This window comes from Zootoca vivipara, chromosome 5 (genome assembly GCF_965207765.1).
Source record: "Zootoca vivipara chromosome 5, rZooViv2.hap1.1, whole genome shotgun sequence".
NCBI classification, from domain to species: domain Eukaryota; kingdom Metazoa; phylum Chordata; class Lepidosauria; order Squamata; family Lacertidae; genus Zootoca; species Zootoca vivipara.
In genome coordinates this window covers 96,134,830-96,154,463 of record NC_142588.1, presented here as the reverse complement: position 1 = coordinate 96,154,463, position 19,634 = coordinate 96,134,830, and the positions used below count along the sequence as shown (strand labels likewise).

General features: G+C 47.0%; 1 protein-coding gene across 5 annotated transcripts in view; it reads left to right on the top strand.

Moving 5' to 3' along the window:
- Nucleotides 1-19,634, top strand: part of LPP (LIM domain containing preferred translocation partner in lipoma) — a 277,203-nt gene that overhangs the window by 57,717 nt on the left and 199,852 nt on the right. For all 5 annotated transcript variants that reach the window (XM_060274249.2, XM_060274252.2, XM_060274253.2 and 2 more), the window contains exon 2: nt 672-770. Coding sequence is in view for 1 of the 5 variants with exons in the window: in XM_060274250.2 (XP_060130233.2) it covers nt 672-770 (99 nt within the window). In the remaining 4 variants the exon portion in view is untranslated. The remainder of the gene's footprint in view (nt 1-671; nt 771-19,634) is intronic.

The window sequence follows — 19,634 nt, the reverse complement described above, 5'->3', positions numbered from 1 at the left end:
AGGAAAACAAACAGACGTTCCCCCAAAACAACAGGAGGTTGATTTCTTTATTACCTCACAAAGGGAAAGTTGTTCAGATGAACTTCATTGGGCATTCGAATCACGCATGAGAAGGCTGTTTGAGCTTGTCATGCTCCCTCATTGACCATGCATCGGGCAAGTGTGAGAATCAGAGAATTGTGGAGTTTGAAGGGACCTCCAAGGGTCCTATAGTCCAACCCTGTGCAATGCAGGCATCTCTGGCAGATGGCCATCTAACCTCTGCTTAAAAACCTCCAAGGAAGGAGAGTAAGGAAGGAGAGTCCACCACCTCCAGAGGGAGTCCGTTCCACTGTTGAACAGTTTTTGGTGTCAGAAAGTTCTTCCAAGTGTTTCGAGTCCATTGGTTCAGGTGCTCTGCAACAGCAGAAGACTAGCTTGCTCCATCTTCCATGTGACAGCGCTTCAGTTATCTGAAGATGACATGACAGCCCTTGTATTAGCAACTCTGGAGATGAGTTTTGAGGGTGTGTTGATACCTTAACATTGCCGAGTGCTGAACCTGGTTAACAATAATGGCTTTGTTTCATTTCCGCAACACCCTGTCCCTGCGAGGCAGGCCGAACAGCCCGTAGATGTTCGAACGCAGAACTGTTTTGAGACTAAACCTCTTGCTTCTGTTTGCTTGCCAGGCCCAGTCGGTTCTCCAAAGCTCTCCTCCTGAAATCGCTTCCCGACAGACAACATTCCTTTTTCGACTGTGGGGCCCAGAATTGAGCAGCAGACTCCAGGTAAATCCTTGCCAGAACTGAAATCTGCGATGCTGATTAACTATTGCAACTTCTGATCTACACAAGGAACAGCTAATGTGATGTATTGGTTTAAAAGTGTGAGGTACTGGGTTCAAATCCTCACACACACCCCAAAAAATCACCGCCTGATCTTGGGCCAGTCCTGATTTTGATCTTGCAGCCTCTCCTACCTCAGAGGGCTGTTGTGAGGCTAAAACAGGCAATCCCTCAGATTCCTGGAGGAAAGGCAGGATAAAACTGCCAAAGACCGTTGTATTGCATTATTGAGTGTGGGCCTCCATGCAAAAACAAAATTCCTTCTTTTTAAAAAAACCTGCACGTCAGGGAGAAGGCTGAAAGCAAGAGGACGCATCTCCCTGACACCTGACTTTTCCGTGTCCTTGCATCACACGCTACTCTCTCGTTTGCTTTTCGGTCCAAGGTTGAATGTTTTCGTTTCTGCTGTTCTGGTAGCTTTGTGGCCCTGGCAAAGTTGGTTTGGGGTCAGCAGAGCAGCTGTACGATGTGTGTGTACACAAAAAACCTCTCCGAAGTGATGAAGCATTGATTTGTTCAAAGGCTTGCCTTTTGCCACGGCTCCCGTTGCCCTTCCTTTGCTGCATCTCTCTCTCTCTCTCTCTCTCTCTCTCTCTCTCTCTCTCTCTCTCTCTCTCTCTCTCTCTCTCTCTCTCTCCTTTCGCTCTTTAGTAAAGTAAATAATGCATGCAGGATGCAAACGAGGGCTGAAATTTTAGAAGGGCTGACCCAACACATTTCTGCAGATCAATCCCTTCGGTTGTGCGAAGCGCATCTTTGGAGGAGGAAATGAACTCTGGTGTCGAGAAAAGCACTAAGGTTTATTTTGGGACTCTGTTTAGCTGCTTCTCCCTGCATCTGGGGCAGAGGGGCAAAGATTCCTCGCCAACAAACACCAAGCGCCCGTCTGTGCCACTGGCCTCATTCCCTCGCGCTGCCCAAATTCATACCTTGGAACTGTGAGGGTGCAAAGTTGGGGGCGCCCCCAACCTTTTTGCTCCTGGAATTGTGCATGCCACTTCCTGTACTTCATTGCAAACTTTGGTTCCTTACACCACTGAGCATGCCAGCGCCTTTGCAGCGCCTTTCAGGATGAGACTTTCCTTCCCTGAGTGCATTTCCAGAACCCTCCTGAGTTGGCCTGTCTAATATGTCCCGAACCACAATCCCTGTACCAAATTTGGTTTGCAGCAGGGACGGCGCATTGTGGAAGGCTGCCTGCCTGGGCTGACAAAATACCAATGCCCCAGTTCCCCCCCCCCATATAATTTATACTTGCTTGATTGTAAAAAACAAAACAAAAACAAAACAACCTCCAAGTGGATCACAAATAGATTGAACAGGGAAATAAAGGGGAAATGGCAACAATCCTTTAAAATATATAAAAAGTTAAAAGACTTAAAGCAGGTTAAAACTCTCAGCAGCTTTCTAAGCATTTGGACAGGCTTGTTTAAACAATAATTTTTAAAGCAAGTGCTTAAAAGAATGCTTGGAAAAGACCCTGATGTTGGGAAAGATGGAGGGCACAAGGAGAAGGGGACGACAGAGGACGAGATGGTTGGACAGTGTTCTCGGAAGCTACCAACATGAGTTTGACCAAACTGCGGGAGGCAGTGCAAGACAGGAGTGCCTGGCGTGCTCTGGTCCATGGGGTCACGAAGAGTCGGACACGACTAAACGACTAAACAACAACAACAACAACAACAACAACAAAAGAATGCAGCAAAGGCACCTGCTTGGTGTCAATAGGCAGGGAGTTCCAAAGGTGCTGGCACATAGAAAGACCGAGATCTGAAGTCGTCTGTGTATTTTTTTTGGGGGGGATGCATTGCCTCTCTCTCTTTTCCTTATCTTTGAAATTCTCCTGTATTGTGGTTTAAAGCCCCTGCTCTCTTTTTCTGATATTAATATTTCATTGGAAGAATTTCATGTATAAAAACAAAGTGATTAAAAGGAAAAGGAAAAGTAGAAAAACGCAGATGAAAATAGAAATAAAGGGAAAATGCTCAATACATATGTGTTTAGTCAGATTATCCTGGTAGAAATATGTTTATCAATAACCTAATATATTCTGAAGAATCTGAAGAAGTGTGCATGCACATGGAAGCTCATACCTATGACAAACTTAGTTGGTCTCTAAGGTGCTACTGGAAGGAATTTTTTTATTTTTAGTTTTGACTACGTCAGACCAACATGGATACCTACCTGTAACTAATATATTATGTGTAAAGTCATTTCAAATATCATTGTATTTATCCAAAGAAAGTCTGCGTCTGTATGCAGTCCGTTCATACATTGCTAATATTGTCATATTGTCAGGCCATTGATGAAGGGGAATAGTAATAATAAAATAATAATAATAATAATAATAATAATAATAATAATAATAATTTATTATTTCTACCCCACCCAACTGACTAGGTTTCCCCAGCCACTCTGGGCGGCTCCCAACAGAATATTAAAAACACGATGAAACATCAAACATTAAAAACTTCCCTAAACAGGGCTGCCTTCAGATGTCTTCTAAAAGTCAGGTAGTTGTTTCTTTCCTTGACATCTGATGGGAGGGCGTTCCACAGGGCGGGCGCCACCACCGAGAAGGCCCTCTGCCTGGTTCTCTATTCTTCTAGTTCACCAGTTTCAATCTCTTAGCCATTATTACTGGACCCACTGTTCCGTCAGCAGCAACCGGCCTGCCTATCAGCCTTCTCTCCAACATCATGAGGACCAGAAACTTGCTTTTTATAAAGGGCCGGTTGTCTGAATGCCGTTCTGTGCTGACCTGAGCTCGTGCTGGGCTCTTCCCGTTCCGCCTATAGCTCCCTAGACTTGGGAAGCTAAGATGACGGGGAGAATTGTTTGTCGAAGTCAGACGCAGCTGTTATCTAAGCCCACTTAGCCTCGAAAACAAGCCCTTCAAGTGTCTGCCTGCAGCATTCTGAATGTTTTCAGCTGTTTGAGCTGTTCCCTGGTCAGACAATAGCAATCTGTTGCGTGTTCTATAAAGGGAGGTTTAAGAGTGGAGAGTCTCAAGCTTAGAGAAAAGGGCTTTGGAAACGGAGGGGAGATGATGGTTATTTATAAAATCGAGAACGGTGTGGAGAGGATGAATTCTGGGGCAAATTCTGCTGACTCTCACAACCACCCCTTTGAATCACCCGCTGACTGGTGGCAAGTCTCGGGTGAGCAGGTCCACACAAAAGACATAAACCCCAGGAACGGATTGCTGCAGGCATGTTCTGGTAGCTGCCGGCAAAAAGCGCTTTTGGGGAGAGAAGAAAATATCAGAAAGAAGAAAGGATTAGGCAACTTCACAGAGGTTTGATAGAACCTCCATAGCCAGGGGCAGTTTGGCTTAAGTTACCAAACGTCAGGGACAAACATGAGGAGATGCTGAAGATGTAGGAAAATTTCCTGCGGCCGTTTTCGCTATTCTTACTTAAACTGTCTTTGGGAAATAGGAAGGTGTGTATGACCATTGCCCCATCTAGCTCAGACACCCCCAAACTCGCCCCTCCAGATGTTTTGGGACTACAATTCCCATCATCCCTAGCTAACAGGACCAGTGGTCAGGGATGATGGAAATTGTAGTCCCAAAACATCTGGAGGGCCGAGTTTGAGGATGTCTGATCCAGTTCAATATTATCTATCCTGACTAACAGTGGCTGGCCAGGTTTTCCGACAGGGAATCCTTCCCAGCCCTACCCAGAGACCACTGAATCATAGAATTGCAGAGTTGGAAGGGACCCCCAAGGGTCATCTAGTGAGTCCAACCCCCTGCAATGCAGGAATTTCAGCTAAACCGCCCCTGGCAGATGACCAGCGGATCTCTGCTTAAAAACCTTCAGTGGAGGAGAGTCCACCACCTTCCTGCTTTCCTTGCTGGGGCTAATAGTTGTTGCAGCCCACAACTGGATCACTGCAATGCGCCCTTGCGCTCAGTCCGGAAGCTGTAGTAAGTGCAGAATGCTGGCAGGAGTGAGGCCTCGTCCGCATATGACACTTGAGCTCAGAGATCTGCACTGGTTACCGATTTGTGACTGGGCCAAGTTCAAGTTCTTATTCTTAGTCTACAAAGCTCATAACAACTGGGGGCCTGTTTAGCTGTGAGATCTCCTTTCCCCATATTTTCTCACTCGACCACTTCAGTTGGAACAAGTGGCCAGATAATCCTTGCTTTGTAAGAACTCAGTCTTGCAGCACCTTAACTTTGGAACTCCCTGCCTATTGATATCAGGGAGGGCCTTTCCCTGTACTCTTTTCGGCTCCTGCTAAAGCATTTTTCTGAAGGCAAGCCTACCAGATGTTTGGAAAGCTGACGCCTTTAGTCATTTTAACTTTCAGATGTTTGGAATCATTGCCGCCAATTCTTTCTTGATTATCGTTTTATCGTTTCCTCTGTTTGGTGAACCGCTTTGCCGTCTCCCCCTTTGCACTCAAGGGGCGTATTAACATTCTACGAAGCAAAGCGATGTCTGCAGGGCGCCCGGTTGGGGAAGCTGCCCCCCTTTGCTCACGTGCCTCCTATTCCTAGAGGGAGACGCTGGATTTCCAGCAAAGACAAACAGAGGTGGGAACCTAAGCTTTCCTTGTTGCCGCATGTGGCTGCTCGGCTCCATATACGGCCCGGAGGAGCGAGACGATGCCGAGGCACTGGGAACGAGAGCACAGCGCTGAATACCAGACATACATTAAATTCTTCCCGGCTGTGCTTTCCCCTCTCCTTCCCCATTAATTCAGAACATGAGCAGGGCGTCGCAGACAGAGAGAATCCAATGTTCCGAGTGTCACCTCCAGGGAACACTTAACTCCTGAGCATGTGTGGGCTTCAAAAACAACAACAGTCTTCTGCATATTTGCAGGCCAGATTGTCCCCAAATGTCCAGGGGCTTCTTGGCACATCATGGCAGGTAGGGTCCTTGGGAAGGATGAATCCCGCTCTCTTTTGCTGTCTGGCTCTGCATCATCCCTGCTCTGCTCTCCTCGCTCCCTTGGCCTCTTCTCATGGGCAGCTGCCAGCAGAGGGTGAAGGGAGCCAGTCTGCAAGAGATATACTGTGATAATAATAATAATAATAATAATAATAATAATAATAATAATAATAGGTAAAGGTAAAGGGACCCCTGACCATTAGGTCCAGTCGTGACCGACTCTGGGGTTGCGCGCTCATCTCGCATTATTGGCCGAGGGAGCCGGCGTATAGCTTCCAGGTCATGTGGCCAGCATGACAAAGCCGCTTCTGGCAAACCAGAGCAGCACATGGAAACGCCGTTTACCTTCCCGCTGTAGCGGTTCCTATTTATCTACTTGCATTTTGAGGTGCTTTCGAACTGCTAGGTTGGCAGGAGAATAATAATAATAATAATAATAATAATAATATATTATTATTTGTCTCCCCAGCCACTCTGGGTGGCTTCCAATAAAGGTTAAAAATACATTAAAATGTTGTTGTTGTTTGTTGTTTAGTCGTTTAGTCGTGTCCGACTCTTCGTGACCCCATGGACCAGAGAACGCCAGGCACTCCTGTCTTCCACTGCCTCCCGCAGTTTGGTCAAACTCATGTTCGTAGCTTCAAGAACACTGTCCAACCATCTCGTCCTCTGTCGTCCCCTTCTCCTAGTGCCCTCAATCTTTCCCAACATCAGGGTCTTTTCCAAGGATTCTTCTCTTCTCATGAGGTGGCCAAAGTATTGGAGCCTCAGCTTCAGGATCTGTCCTTCCAGTGAGCACTCAGGGCTGATTTCCTTAAGAATGGAAAGATTTGATCTTCTTGCAGTCCATGGGACTCTCAAGAGTCTCCCTCCAGCACCATAATTCAAAAGCATCAATTCTTCGGCGACCAGCCTTCTTGATGGTCCAGCTCTCACTTCCATACATCACTACTGGGAAAACCATAGCTTTAACTATACGGACCTTTGTCGGCAAGGTGATGTCTCTGCTTTTTAAGATGCTGTCTAGGTTTGTCATTGCTTTTCTCCCAAGAAGCAGGCGTCTTTTAATTTCGTGACTGCTGTCACCATCTGCAGTGATCAAGGAGCCCAAGAAAGTAAAATCTCTCACTGCCTCCATTTCTTCCCCTTCCATTTGCCAGGAGGTGATGGGACCAGTGGCCATGATCTTGGTTTTTTTGATGTTGAGCTTCAGACCATCTTTTGCGCTCTCCTCTTTCACCCTCATTAAAATATAACAGATTAAATATCACAGATTAAAAACTTCCCTAAACAGGGCTGCCTTTAGGTGTTTTCTAAATGTCAGGTAGTTGTTTATCTCTTTGACATCCGATGGGAGGGCGTTCCACAGGGGAGGCGCCACCACCGAGAAGGCCCTCTACCTGGTTCCCTGCAACTTGGCTTCTCGCAACGAGGGAACCGCCAGAAGGCCCTCGGTACTGGACCTCAGTGTCTGGGCAGAACGATGGGGATGGAGACACTCCTTCAGGTATACTGGACCGAGGCCATTTAGGGCTTTCAAGGTCAGCACCAACACTTTGAATTGTGCTCGGAAACGTACCGGGAGCCAATGTAGGTCTTTCAGGACTGGTGTTATATGGTCTCAGCGGCCGCTCCCAGTCACCAGTCTAGCTGCCGCATTCTGGATTAATTGCAGTTTCCGGGTCACCTTCAAAGGTAGCCCCACGCAGAGCGCATTGCAGTAGTCCAAGCGGGAGATAACCAGAGCATGCACCACTCTGGCCAGACAGTCTGCGGGCAGGAAGGGTCTCAGCCTGCGTACCAGATGGAGCTGATAGACAGCTGCCCTGGACACAGAATTGACCTGCGCCTCCATGGACAGCTGTGAGTCCAAAATGACTCCCAGGCTGCCCACCTGGTCCTTCCGGGGCACAGTGACCCCATTCAGGACCAGGGAGTCCTCCACACCTGCCCGCCCCCTGTCCCCCCCAAAACAGTACTTCTGTCTTGTCAGGATTCAACCTCAATCCATCAATCCATTAGCCGTGAAGCTGACCACCCAAAAAGAGCCCTTCCAAATCAGACCAGTGGTCCATCTATTCCAGCATCCTGTTCTCTCAGTGGCCAACCAGATGCCTCTTTTGGGAAACCTGCTAGCAGGACCCGAGTGCGACAGGGACTCTCCCCTCCCATTGGTTTTCCAGCAACGGGGATTCAGAAGCGTCACTGCCTCCAACTATGGGTATAGAGTGTGGTCCTTGAGAACAGGGTTAGAGAGGAAGAGTGCCTGTACTGGACAGGACCTAGTTAGGAAGGGGAATGGAGAATCATACAATGGTGGAGTTTGAAGGGACCCCGGGGGGTCATCTAGGCCAACCCCGTGCAATCTCTCTTTGGCGATCTCGATCGCTTCTCCTACCTAGGCAGTTACCTTTCCACAAGGGGCCAACATTGATGCCGAAATCCAGCATCGCCTGAACCCGTCCAATGGAGGCACGACAACAAAAGCATCGCTGGCAGATCTCGGCGCACTAACTCCGGCTTCCATCTCCAGGGGAAGCGGGTTCAGGTGCTGCTCCCTTCCGCTTTGAGAACTTGGTCAAGGCCTTAGGAGGACGGGCACAGCATCATCCCTCGGTGAGCGGATGAGAGAGGGAGGGGGAGAGATCGTGGCGAGCCCCTGTCCTTTTCAAAATCAATTGAGGAAGGAGCAAAGTGTCTCATTACCGTCTCTCATCCCTCCTGCAGCAACAATAGGTGGTGAAATTGTGAGAGGAAATTAATCACGGAGACCAAACCCTTATAAGCCTCTGTGTTTTCCCGGAACCATGGAAGGTAATTAGCAGGTCTGACTATCCCCTGGGTTCAATACGAGATTAGCTGTGTGACGTAAATGGAGGTGGGTTTCTTTTTGGTTTTTTTGTCCTTCTGGGGGTAAATTTGAAGGAAAGGATTGCTGCGAAATTCAGCAGTTGCCGATTCTGATTTAACCTTGCAGGGAGGACTAACAAAACAACAACAACAACCCCATATATCTGGGGCAATTAAAAATTTAATTCAACGCACCACCCCACCCCCCTTTGCCACTCGAAACCTTGTTTTCTTATGAATCATTCCTTTAATTGAATATGGTGAACTTGGGGAACCTTCCTAGCAAGAAAATGCGTTTTATTTTGGCCTGGGCCAAAAAAGTTCTTGTAGGAGACGAGCCTCGTAGGCTCAGGCAAGAATTACAGAGCCAGTGAAATCTCTGTTATAACCTTGTAGCCACGATGGCTCTGCTCTGCTTCTGAATACCATAGAATCACAGAACTGTAGAGTTGGAAGGGAACCCCAAGGGTCATCTAGTCCAGCCCCCTGCAGTGCAGGAATCACAGCTAAAGAATCCCTGGCAGACGACCATCCAACCTTTGCTTTAAAACCTGGGGGGGGGGGAGAGAAACCTTTTAAAATGGGCAAAATTGTGTATGGTTTGCTGGAGTCCCCAAACGCAAGGCTTTGGGTAAAGGCGGAAGGGGCAAATGCCCCCAGAGGCAGGTACAGGTGAAACTCCGAAAATTAGAATTTCAGTAATGCAACTTATTTTTTTTTATTTTTCTTTTATTTTTTACAAACGCTTTCTTTTGGGAAATTCCGCAGTAGCAAAACAAATAGTTACAATAATACAAAAATAAACAAAAATAAACATCGCTATTACATTTCATTAATTACATTCCATTTATAATTCACCCGCCTAACGACAAATAATTACAATTACAACAAATAAAGGCTTGACATATCTTGCTTTGCATGTCATGCATCTATCTCATATATTGGGTTCAGCTTTTAAGTTGCATTACTGAAATAGATGCACTTTTCGACGATATTCTATTTTTCCGAGTTTACCTGTATACCCCGGTCCTCCTCCTTAGTCTGAGAACCTGTGCTTGCTTCTGTGTAATGGACCTGTGGTGCCTCCGTTGGCTGCCGCTGGGAATGCTAGCCGTGGGGGTTGTGGCTGCTCTAAGGTAAAGGTAAAGGTACCCCTGACCATTAGGTCCAGTCTCAGACAACTCTGGGGTTGCGGTGCTCTTCTCGCTCTATAGGCCGAGGGAGCCGGCGTTTGTCCGAAGACAGCTTCCGGGTCATGTGGCCAGCATGACAAAGCTGCTTCTAGCGAACCAGAGCAGCGCACGGAAACGCCGTTTACCTTCCCACTGTAGCGGTACCTATTAATCTACTTGCAGTTTTGGTGTGCTTTTGAACTGCTAGGTTGGCAGGAGCTGGGACCGAGCAACAGGAGCTCACCCCGTTGCAGGGATTCGAACCACCAACCTTCTGATCAGCAAGCCTTAGACTCTGTGGTTTAACCCACAGCATCACCCACGTCCCTGTGGCTGCTCTGGGTAGCTTTAAAAAACATACCAGAAGAACTTGGTCTCCTTGCAGCCGTGAGAACCCTTAACAAACTACAGTTCCCAGGATGCTTTGAGGCATGCGCGGAGGGGTGTCCTGCGTTCTGGCTGATAAGAGTCGATTCTTTGACATTATCAGATTTATAGGGGTCTGGAGGGAACTCAAGAGTGTTCAGGGTGGCGGCAGCGGCTGCAAAGCAGCTGAATCGGTGGAGAGAAGAATCCGTCAAAAAGTATGTCAAAGAAAGTTAATATTCACCTAGAGTTAAGTGCGATCATTTTTTTTAACTTAAAATTAAAATTAAGGACATATTGATTTTCTATATATTGCCCGTTAAGTGGCATCCTTCAAATGCCATATCCATAAATACGAATAAGGTTTTCTGATTCCAATTTTCAGGTAAGATTAGCTTATCACCGAGCGCTCCATCTGTTATGTGTTATACTTCACATTTACATCCTCTCTGGGTTATTAACATAATTGAGCTGCTTCAGAAACTATATATATGTATATATACACACACACACTCATCAAACAGACGCCTTTCCCTCCCTGGCAATTTGTCACTTGAGGGTTTTTAACTTAATGTCCCACGAGTCTTATTTATTATCGTACTAAAATTGGGAGGATAAATTATTAATTTGTTCCAGGCGGGGAGGGCGTCTGTGTTTGTCGGGTGCTTGCCGATAGGTGCCAAAAAGAAAAAAGAAAAATCAACTTGGAAATACTTTAAGGACATTTTAGTTTTGTTCTGTCCCACAAATAAAACAGTCAGGTTGTTGAAAAGAAAAGAAAAGAAAAGAAAAGAAAAGGGGATGGTATGGCTTTGAAAATGGGCTTGCTTCGCTTTGCTAGGATTAAAAAAAGAAAAAAGAAGAAGGGTGAACTTCTTTTTTTAAGGCAGGAAGGAAGCCCGAAACTGGCTTGCGGGTTTCGAGTTTGCTCTGAATGAAATGACTGCTAGTTTCGTTTGAGGTCTCATCCCCTGTGAGGGAGGCTTGGGAAAAATCTGTAAGGCTGCACAGCCCCGGTTAACAAAGTTCAGCCAACTAGAACTACAGCCGAAGTCTTTCCAAAGACTTATGAGGAACGGCTTAGGGAGCTGGGTATGTTTAGCCTGGAGAAGAGAAGGTTAAGGGGTGATATGATAGCCATGTTCAAATATATAAAAGGATGTCATATAGAGGAGGGAGAAAGGTTGTTTTCTGCTGCTCCAGAGAAGCGGACACGGAGCAATGGATTCAAACTACAGGAAAGAAGATTCCACCTAAACATTAGGAAGAACTTCCTGACAGTAAGAGCTGTTCGGCAGTGGAATTTGCTGCCAAGGAGTGTGGTGGAGTCTCCTTCTTTGGAGCAGAGGCTTGACAGCCATCTGTCAGGAATGCTTGGATGGTGTTTCCTGCTTGGCAGGGAGTTGGACTGGATGGCCCTTGTCTCTTCCAACTCTATGATTCTATGATTCAAAGTGGGCAGATTTTCTGATATAAAATTGGATGCATTTTGAACACCTGAAGCAACTGTGTATTTGAAGCAGTGTGCATGCACACGAAAGCTCATACCTATGACAAACTTAGTTGGTCTCTTTAATTTTGTTTCAACTACGGCAGACCAACACGGCTACCTACCTGTAACTAGAACTCAGTATTGGGGTTTCTGGTGTAGCCGAACGCATACTGGCACCTCAGAGGGCAGAGCCTAAGTCATGTCCCATCTCCCCTGCCAATAAGCTGAACACCCTGATAATCTGCAGGGAGGAAATCAGGAAGGGGGTTAAAAAATAAAATTGCGATGTAATAATGCAACATTACAAAGATGTGGGGTGAGTGCATTCGAGTGCATTGCAGAGTTGGAAAAGGTTCAGAGGAGGGCAGCCAAAATGATCAAGAGGGTGGAGGCTTGCAGCGTTTGGGACATTTCAGCTCAGAGAAAAGGTGAGGAAGAGACAACGCAATAGAAGTTTATAAAATTTTGCATGGCATGCAGAAAGTAGACAGGGGAAGGTTTTTCTCCCTCTCTCATAACAGTGGACCTTGTGAACATCCAAGGAAGCTGAACTTTGGAAGATTCAGGACAGAAAAAAGGAAGCCTTTCTTCACGCAGTGTATAGTTAAACTATGGAACTCACTGCCACTGGAGGCAGTGAGGACCACCCACTTGGATGGCTTGAAAAGAAGATTGGACAAATTCGTGGAGGAGGAGAGGGCTATCGATGGCTCCTAGCCGTTAATGGCTATGTTCTGCCCTCCACAGTCAGAGACAGCAATGTTTCTGAATGCCAGCTTCTGAAGCCACAGGAGGGGAGAGTTGCTCTTGTGGTCAAATCCTGCTTGCGGGCTTCCCACAGGCATCTGGTTGGCCACTGTGAGCTGCTGAATTAGATGAGCCATTGGCCTGATCCAGCAGACTCTTCTTACATTTTTATGAGGGAGAAATATTTGCGTTTGAGCATTATAAGGTTACGGCAGGGGTCTGCAAACTTTTTCAGCAGGGGGCCGGTCCACTGTCCCTCAGACCTTGTGGGGGGCTGGACTATATTTTGGAAGAAAAAAACCAGAACGAATTCCTATTCCCCACAAATAACCCAGAGATGCATTTTAAATAAAAGGACACATTCTACTCATGTAAAAACACGCTGATTCCCAGACCATCTGCGGGCCGGATTGAGAAGGCGGTTGGGCCGGATCCTGCCCCCGGGCCTTAGTTTGCCTACCCATGGGTTACGGGTTCAATCACAACACTGCAAAACTCGTCACCGGAAAAAGCAGTCAATTTCTAACCCAGAAGCTGAATGTTAAGACTATGTGGCCAAATTTCCCCCTTGCTATGGTTAGGAAATTCTTGCCATCCCCTACAGATCCTAATCTAAACACAATTAGAAGCTTACAGTCAAGGAACGAACTCAGCTGTTCATTTCCTGTATAGTCTTGCTTTCTTGGTTCTATTGACTGCTCTCCTTCAGCCACTTCCCCTCTGGGCCTTCTAACCCCTGAGCGTTCCTACTTCCTGGCGACTTCTCAGGTCTCGGTTAATCTTTGCCCCGGTGACTGCGTGGGATTTTAATCCCTGCCAAACTGACGAGTTTCACTTCCCTCTCAGAAGCTGGGCTACCGACATTCCAACAGCTCTCCTCTGTGAGCAGTGGAAGTCTTTGTGAACTCAGCAGGCCAAACCACAGTTAAAGAAGCATACATTTGGTTTATTGGGTGATGACTGAATTGACTAAGCACCGGATAGCAAATCAGATTTGGAGGTGGGCTTGCAAATCATGGTTCGATGCGAAGTCTGAATATAGAGACCCGAATTGCTGGCTAGGAGGGAAACAGAAGCACATCTAAACCATGGGTTGTTTCCACAATGCAAAAACATGGTTTGGATGCTAAACTGGGGCTAGCGTAAACCATGCTTTGACCAACACAACCAGTGATCTGGGATGATGGGAGTTTGAGTCAAGGAACGTTCTGAGACCACCGTTGCTATATTGATACATGCAGAAGTGGGAGAGGCCATCTCAGTTCCTACGAGGTCTTCCTTTCAGCAAGGTTGGAGAGACCCTTGCCAGGATCCTTCAGACCAACGTAATGCCCCCGTTCCGTATTTCTTGGACCGCAACTCCTACAGTGCTGGGGCTGATGGGAATTGTAGTCCCCAAAAATCTGGAGAGCACTGGGTTGGCAAAGGCTGTTTTTAGGCATGGGACACATCCAGTTTTAGGAAGGAGGGAAGACAAGATAACCTGGTTTGGGGAGTCTGTGACATCTGTTGGCCAATAACGGACCCATTGTCTAACTACGGGTCAGGCCAGTGTTCAATGTTCACAACAAAACAGGATACCCAAGGGCTCTGCGGTAAATGGGTCAGAGAGCCCATGAAATTCAGGGAAGAGGATGCTAAGCCTACATTGCATAAATCTTTAGGATGGTCTGTGAATGCTAACTCCTTGAGTTAGCACATTATTTTTTTATAGCGTCCAGGGCCTGCCAGCTCTCGCGGTTCCCCTTTCAGGTGCCAAAACCTCCTGTGCGATGAACAGCCCTGGCTTTCAGGCTTCGCTAGAGATTCGTAGCATGGCTTGCTTAGAAACAATAGTTGCACACTCACACACCACTCTGGCATGTTTAGTTAGACTTTCATATCCACTAAGGGGAGATGGGAAAGTCCCGCGCTGGCCTTTTCGGCATAGGGGGTCTTTTACGGTGAGTTTTATGCACGAATGAGGTTTCGTCTCGGTCTCTTTGCGGTCCCTGTAAGCCTGTGGTGTTGCAGAGTGTCATGCGATTCACTGAGTGTGGTTAAGAACACACTAGAATCGTAGAATTGTAGAATCAGAAGGTATCTCAAGAGTCATCTACTTTCACCTCCTTTGATACATTAATCATAGCTAAGATGAGTCCTCCTACAGAGCTAGAGTGACCAGTGGTCTGACTCATTTGACATGAGTCAACAGTGTGATGCAGCAGCTCAAAAAGCCAATGCAATTCTGGGCTGCATCAATAGGAGTATAGCATCTAGATCAAGGGAAGTAATAGTACCACTGTATTCTGCTCTGGTCAGACCTCACCTGGAGTACTGTGTCCAGTTCTGGGCACCACAGTTCAAGAAGGATACTGACGAGCTGGAACGTGTCCAGAAGAGGGCAACCAAAGGCCTGGAAACGATGCCTTATGAGGAATGGCTTAGGGAGCTGGGTATGTTTAGCCTGGAGAAGAGAAGGTTAAGGGGTGATATGATAGCCATGTTTAAATATATGAAAGGATGTCATATGGAGGAGGGAGAAAGATTGTTTTCTGCTGCTCCAGAGAAGCGGACACGGAGCAATGGATTCAAACTACAAGAAAGAAGATTCCACCTAAACATTAGGAAGAACTTCCTGACAGTGAGAGCTGTTCGGCAGTGGAATTTGCTGCCAAGGAGTGTGGTGGAGTCTCCTTCTTTGGGGGTCTTTAAGCAGAGGCTTGACAGGCATATGTCAAGAATGCTTTGATGGTGTTTCCTGCTTGGCAGGGGGTTGGACTGGATGGCCCTTGTGGTCTCTTCCAACTCTATGATTCTATGATTCATACAAGTCGGATTCTGATGTTTCTGTGTAACAGCGGGGCAGTCTCTTGGTTCCTTTGAGGAGTGGACAGCGGTCGACAGTGCCTTCCCTTCCATCGGGATGTTTGCAAACATTCTGTGAGGTCACAGCAGTCTTGCCAATGGCTTAGTGCACACAAGCACCATGGCCAGGAGTTAGAATTGAGTTTATTTCATATATGAGAGTTCTGGTTACAGGTAGGTAGCCGTGTTGGTCTGATGTAGTCGAAACAAAATAAAAAAAAATCCTTCCAGTAGCACCTTAGAGACCAACTAAGTTTGTCATTGGTATGAGCTTTCGTGTGCATGCACACTTCTTCAGATACATGAATGCACATGAAAGCTCATACCAATGACAAACTTAGTTGGTCTCTAAGGTGCTACTGGAAGGATTTTTTTTATCATATATGAGAGTCAGCAATATGTACAATGCGCCTGTTTCAGGGGAGATGAATTTCAAGGGAATTAACGGACCCTTCCAGTTCCCTCCTGCATCTCGTGTTTAGCTGCAGTCCTGCTCTGGATTAACCGCTCTTTTTTATTTTTTATGTGCAAAGCCATTATCTAGTCCCAAGAAGCGAGGAAGGAGAAGGAAGTAAGGTAGTCAGAGAGCAGATGCTGGGATGACTCAGCTGGCAATTTATGATCCTGGCCTATTTCTGTCCCATTTCTAACACGCGCCTGTCCCCCCCCCCCAACCTCTCTCTTAATGCTGGATCATTGCTGTGCAATAATGCCGTCCTCAGCTGCGCAAAGCAAGGAACTCTTTCCTTTCCAAAGCCTTTTCTCCTCTCATTACCAGGCTGCTGGGGGCCAGTGACCCTTCCGCGCGGCCTCGCATTGTCACAGGTTACAATGAGTCTCGCTTCAAAGCCGCTTGATCTCGCTACGGCTCTCGGTTGTGAGATGCTGCTTTGAATCCGCCCCCCCCCCCCGGTTTCCTTCAGGTGGGAGGTCAGGATAGATGCGCAGGGCAGATTAGCCAGCACAATAGCCCAGGGGGAGGAGGAGGGGCAGAGGGCAGGAGTTGCCCAGCGCAAGCAAATTGCAGTGGTACCTTGGTTCTCAAACTTAATCCATTTCGGAAGTCCGTTCCAAAACCAAAGCGTTCCAAAACCAAGGCACACTGCTTTCCCATAGAAAGTAATGCAAAATGGACTAATCTGTTCCAGACTTTTAAAAACAACTCCTAAAACAGCAGTTTAACATGAATTGTACTTTATTTATTTATTTATTTATTATTACGGTCGAAGACCAGTTCATAGAAAAATATAAAATACAGATAAAAATAAAAATAAAATACTGTGAATCCCTTTTGAAAGAACAGTTTCAGGGAGCATAACGTATGTATGGCGCTTTGTGGAACATTTAAAATACATTGTTAATTATATATACAATGCTGAAAGTTTAACCCTTAAAATAGAAGCTGCAGAAAACTGAGCCTAACTCGCTCGGGTACCATATGTTGGGAAATTCAGACGGACTCGGGAGAAAGTCTGTGTCTGCATAGTTGGGCACAGAATCTGGCGACCGCCCTGGTTATTTCCTGGTGAATTCTACTATCTAACGAGACCACTGATCTATAAAATGAAAGCAATAAAACAATGTACTGCAGCCACACAATCAATCAGTAGCTGAACTGGGTTCCACACAGTCACAAAAACAAACAAACCAAAAGCCGCAAATACAAAAACACAAAATAAATAGCAAAAACAGAAAGACCTCAGTGTAACACTCAAAACAGAAGTATGGCACTCAAAACGGAAGTGTGGCACTGAAATCGGAAGCGTAACACTCAGGTCTGAGCACGTTCAGCTTCCGAAAAAAGTTCGCAAACCGGAACACTTCCTTCTGGGTTTGCAGTGTTTGGGTTCCAGGTTGTTTGAGTACCAAGCCGTTTGAGAACCAAGGGGCCACTGTCATAGCTGCCAAGTTTTCCCTTTTCTCGCGAGGAAGCCTATTCAGCATAAGGGAAAATCCCTTTAAAAAAGGGATAACTTGGCAGCTATGGCCACTGTAATGCCAAACATGGAGGGAAGAGTGGAGAGAAATATTCAGGCTCTGGAGAAGATTGGACTCGAATCCTGCTTGGCAGCTTCCCAGAACATTTTGCCCCTTCCCTTGTCTATGACAGCTTCCCCCAACTTGGTGTCCTCCAGATGTTCAGGAATACAATGTCACCCATGCTGACCATTGGCTATGCTGGCCAGGAGTGGTGAGCGACAGGAGTCCATTGACATCTGTGCATTGCTTTGCTTTGCTTTGCTTTCGTTTCGTTTCGTATTTTGTGTTTCCATTTTGTATTTTCATGTTGTGAGCTGCCCTGTGAGCTTCAGACGAAGGGCAGCATGCAAATTTAATAAATCATCATCATCATCATCATCAAGAGGGGGCAAGGTTGGGGGGAAGGCTGCTCTAGGTACACGAGGGGCAGGGAATGGGGTGGATCCAAAGCCCATAACCGCATTAGTCGACTCGTGGGAAGTCTCATCCAGCAAGAGGGAGATATTAGGCCAGGTGTGGGGAAACACTTTTGGCCCCATGCTGCTGAACCACAACTGCCCCCTGGCCAGCGGCTCTGCTTCCTGGTCAGGCCTTGGTTCATAATGCATGGGAGCAGGAGATGATGGGAGTTGTGGTCCGGAACACCTGGCAAATGCCACTATCCTGGCCACCCCTTGTTGTTGTTGTTGTTGTTGTTGTTGTTGTTTAGTCGTTTAGTCGTGTCCGACTCTTCGTGACCCCATGGACCATAGCACGCCAGGCACTCCTGTCTTCCACTGCCTCCCGCAGTTTGGTCAAACTCATGTTCGTAGCTTCGAGAACACTGTCCAACCATCTCGTCCTCTGTCGTCCCCTTCTCCTTGTGCCCTCCATCTTTCCCAACACCAGGGTCTTTTCCAGGGAGTCTTCTCTTCTCATGAGGTGGCCAAAGTCTTGGAGCCTCAGCTTCAGGATCTGTCCTTCCAGTGAGCACTCAGGGCTGATTTCCTTCAGAATGGATAGGTTTGATCTTCTTGCAGTCCATGGGACTCTCAAGAGTCTCCTCCAGCACCATAATTCAAAAGCATCAATTCTTCGGCGATCAGCCTTCTTTATGGTCCAGCTCTCACTTCCATACATCACTACTGGGAAAACCATAGCTTTAACTATACGGACCTTTGTCGGCAAGGTGATGTCTCTGCTTTTTAAGATGCTGTCTAGGTTTGTCATTGCTTTTCTCCCAAGAAGCAGGCGTCTTTTAATTTCGTGACTGCTGTCACCATCTGCAGTGATCAAGGAGCCCAAGAAGGTGAAATCTAACCCTAACTGCCAAAGAGCATGTGAGTTGAATTCTCCACGGTGACTGCTACCGGGTAGCTGTGCTCTATACCTCCCTGTTTAATCGGACCCCATTGGAGGCTGCCTGGGCCAGGTGTGGGAAACCTTTTGCCCTCCGGACGTAGCGGAACTGCGGCTCCCATCAGCCTTGGTAAGCGTGGCCAGCGGCCGGGGATGATGGGGGTTGTAGTTCAGCTGGAGGGCCAAGGGGTTTCCCCCTGCGTGGTCCAGGCCAGCAGGTTCTTTGAGGTGCGTAGGAGAGAGGAGGGCTCTTTCCCCACAAGTATGGGCTGGGCCAGAATTTGTGGGGCCACTGGTAGCAGCGGTTAGTTGGTTAGATGGTGGCTAATCTTCATCCAAGGTGCTTCTGGTTAACTCATGTTTGGTTGAACGTGCAATGGGTTATATATCTGGTAACTTGGATCATGGCACAGGACAAATAAACAATATTCTGTATCATGCAGGCCTATTTTCTTGTAACCTGTATAATTATACAATCATGGAAGGATTTAAAAAATAAAGGAAAGGAAAGGAAGAAGGAGAGATGTGTCGGGGAGTCACACCATAAGAACAGCTGGCTGGATGAGGCCTGTGGCCCATCTTGCCCAGCATCGTGTTCTCCAACCAAATGCACCAATGGGAAACCTGCAAGCAGGATCCGAGCGCAAGAGCAACACTCTCCCCTCCTGTGGTTTCCATCATCTGGCATTCAGAAGCATCCCTGCCTCCAACTTGAGTTCCTGACTGGGAACTCCTTCAGGCCATCTCTGACTCATCCCTCTGGTGGTGAACTTTGGAGGAGGGAGGGAGCTTGTATGGGAAGGATTCCCTCCTGCAGTCAGACTCCAGTCTTGCAGCAATGGCTGATGTCCCCACCTGGGTGCATTGGAAGAAGCAAAGATCACCAGTGTCGAAGCAATGATTCTTCAACATCAACTTCGTTGGACTGGTCATGTTGTGCAGATGCCTGGTGATCGACTTCCAAAGCAACTACTCTATTCCAAACTTAAAAATGGAAAGCGTAATGCTGGTGGTCAACAATAGAGACTGTCTCAAGGCAAATCTTTTAAAATGTAGTATAAACACTGACAACTGGGAAACACTGGCCTGCGAGCACGCCAATTGG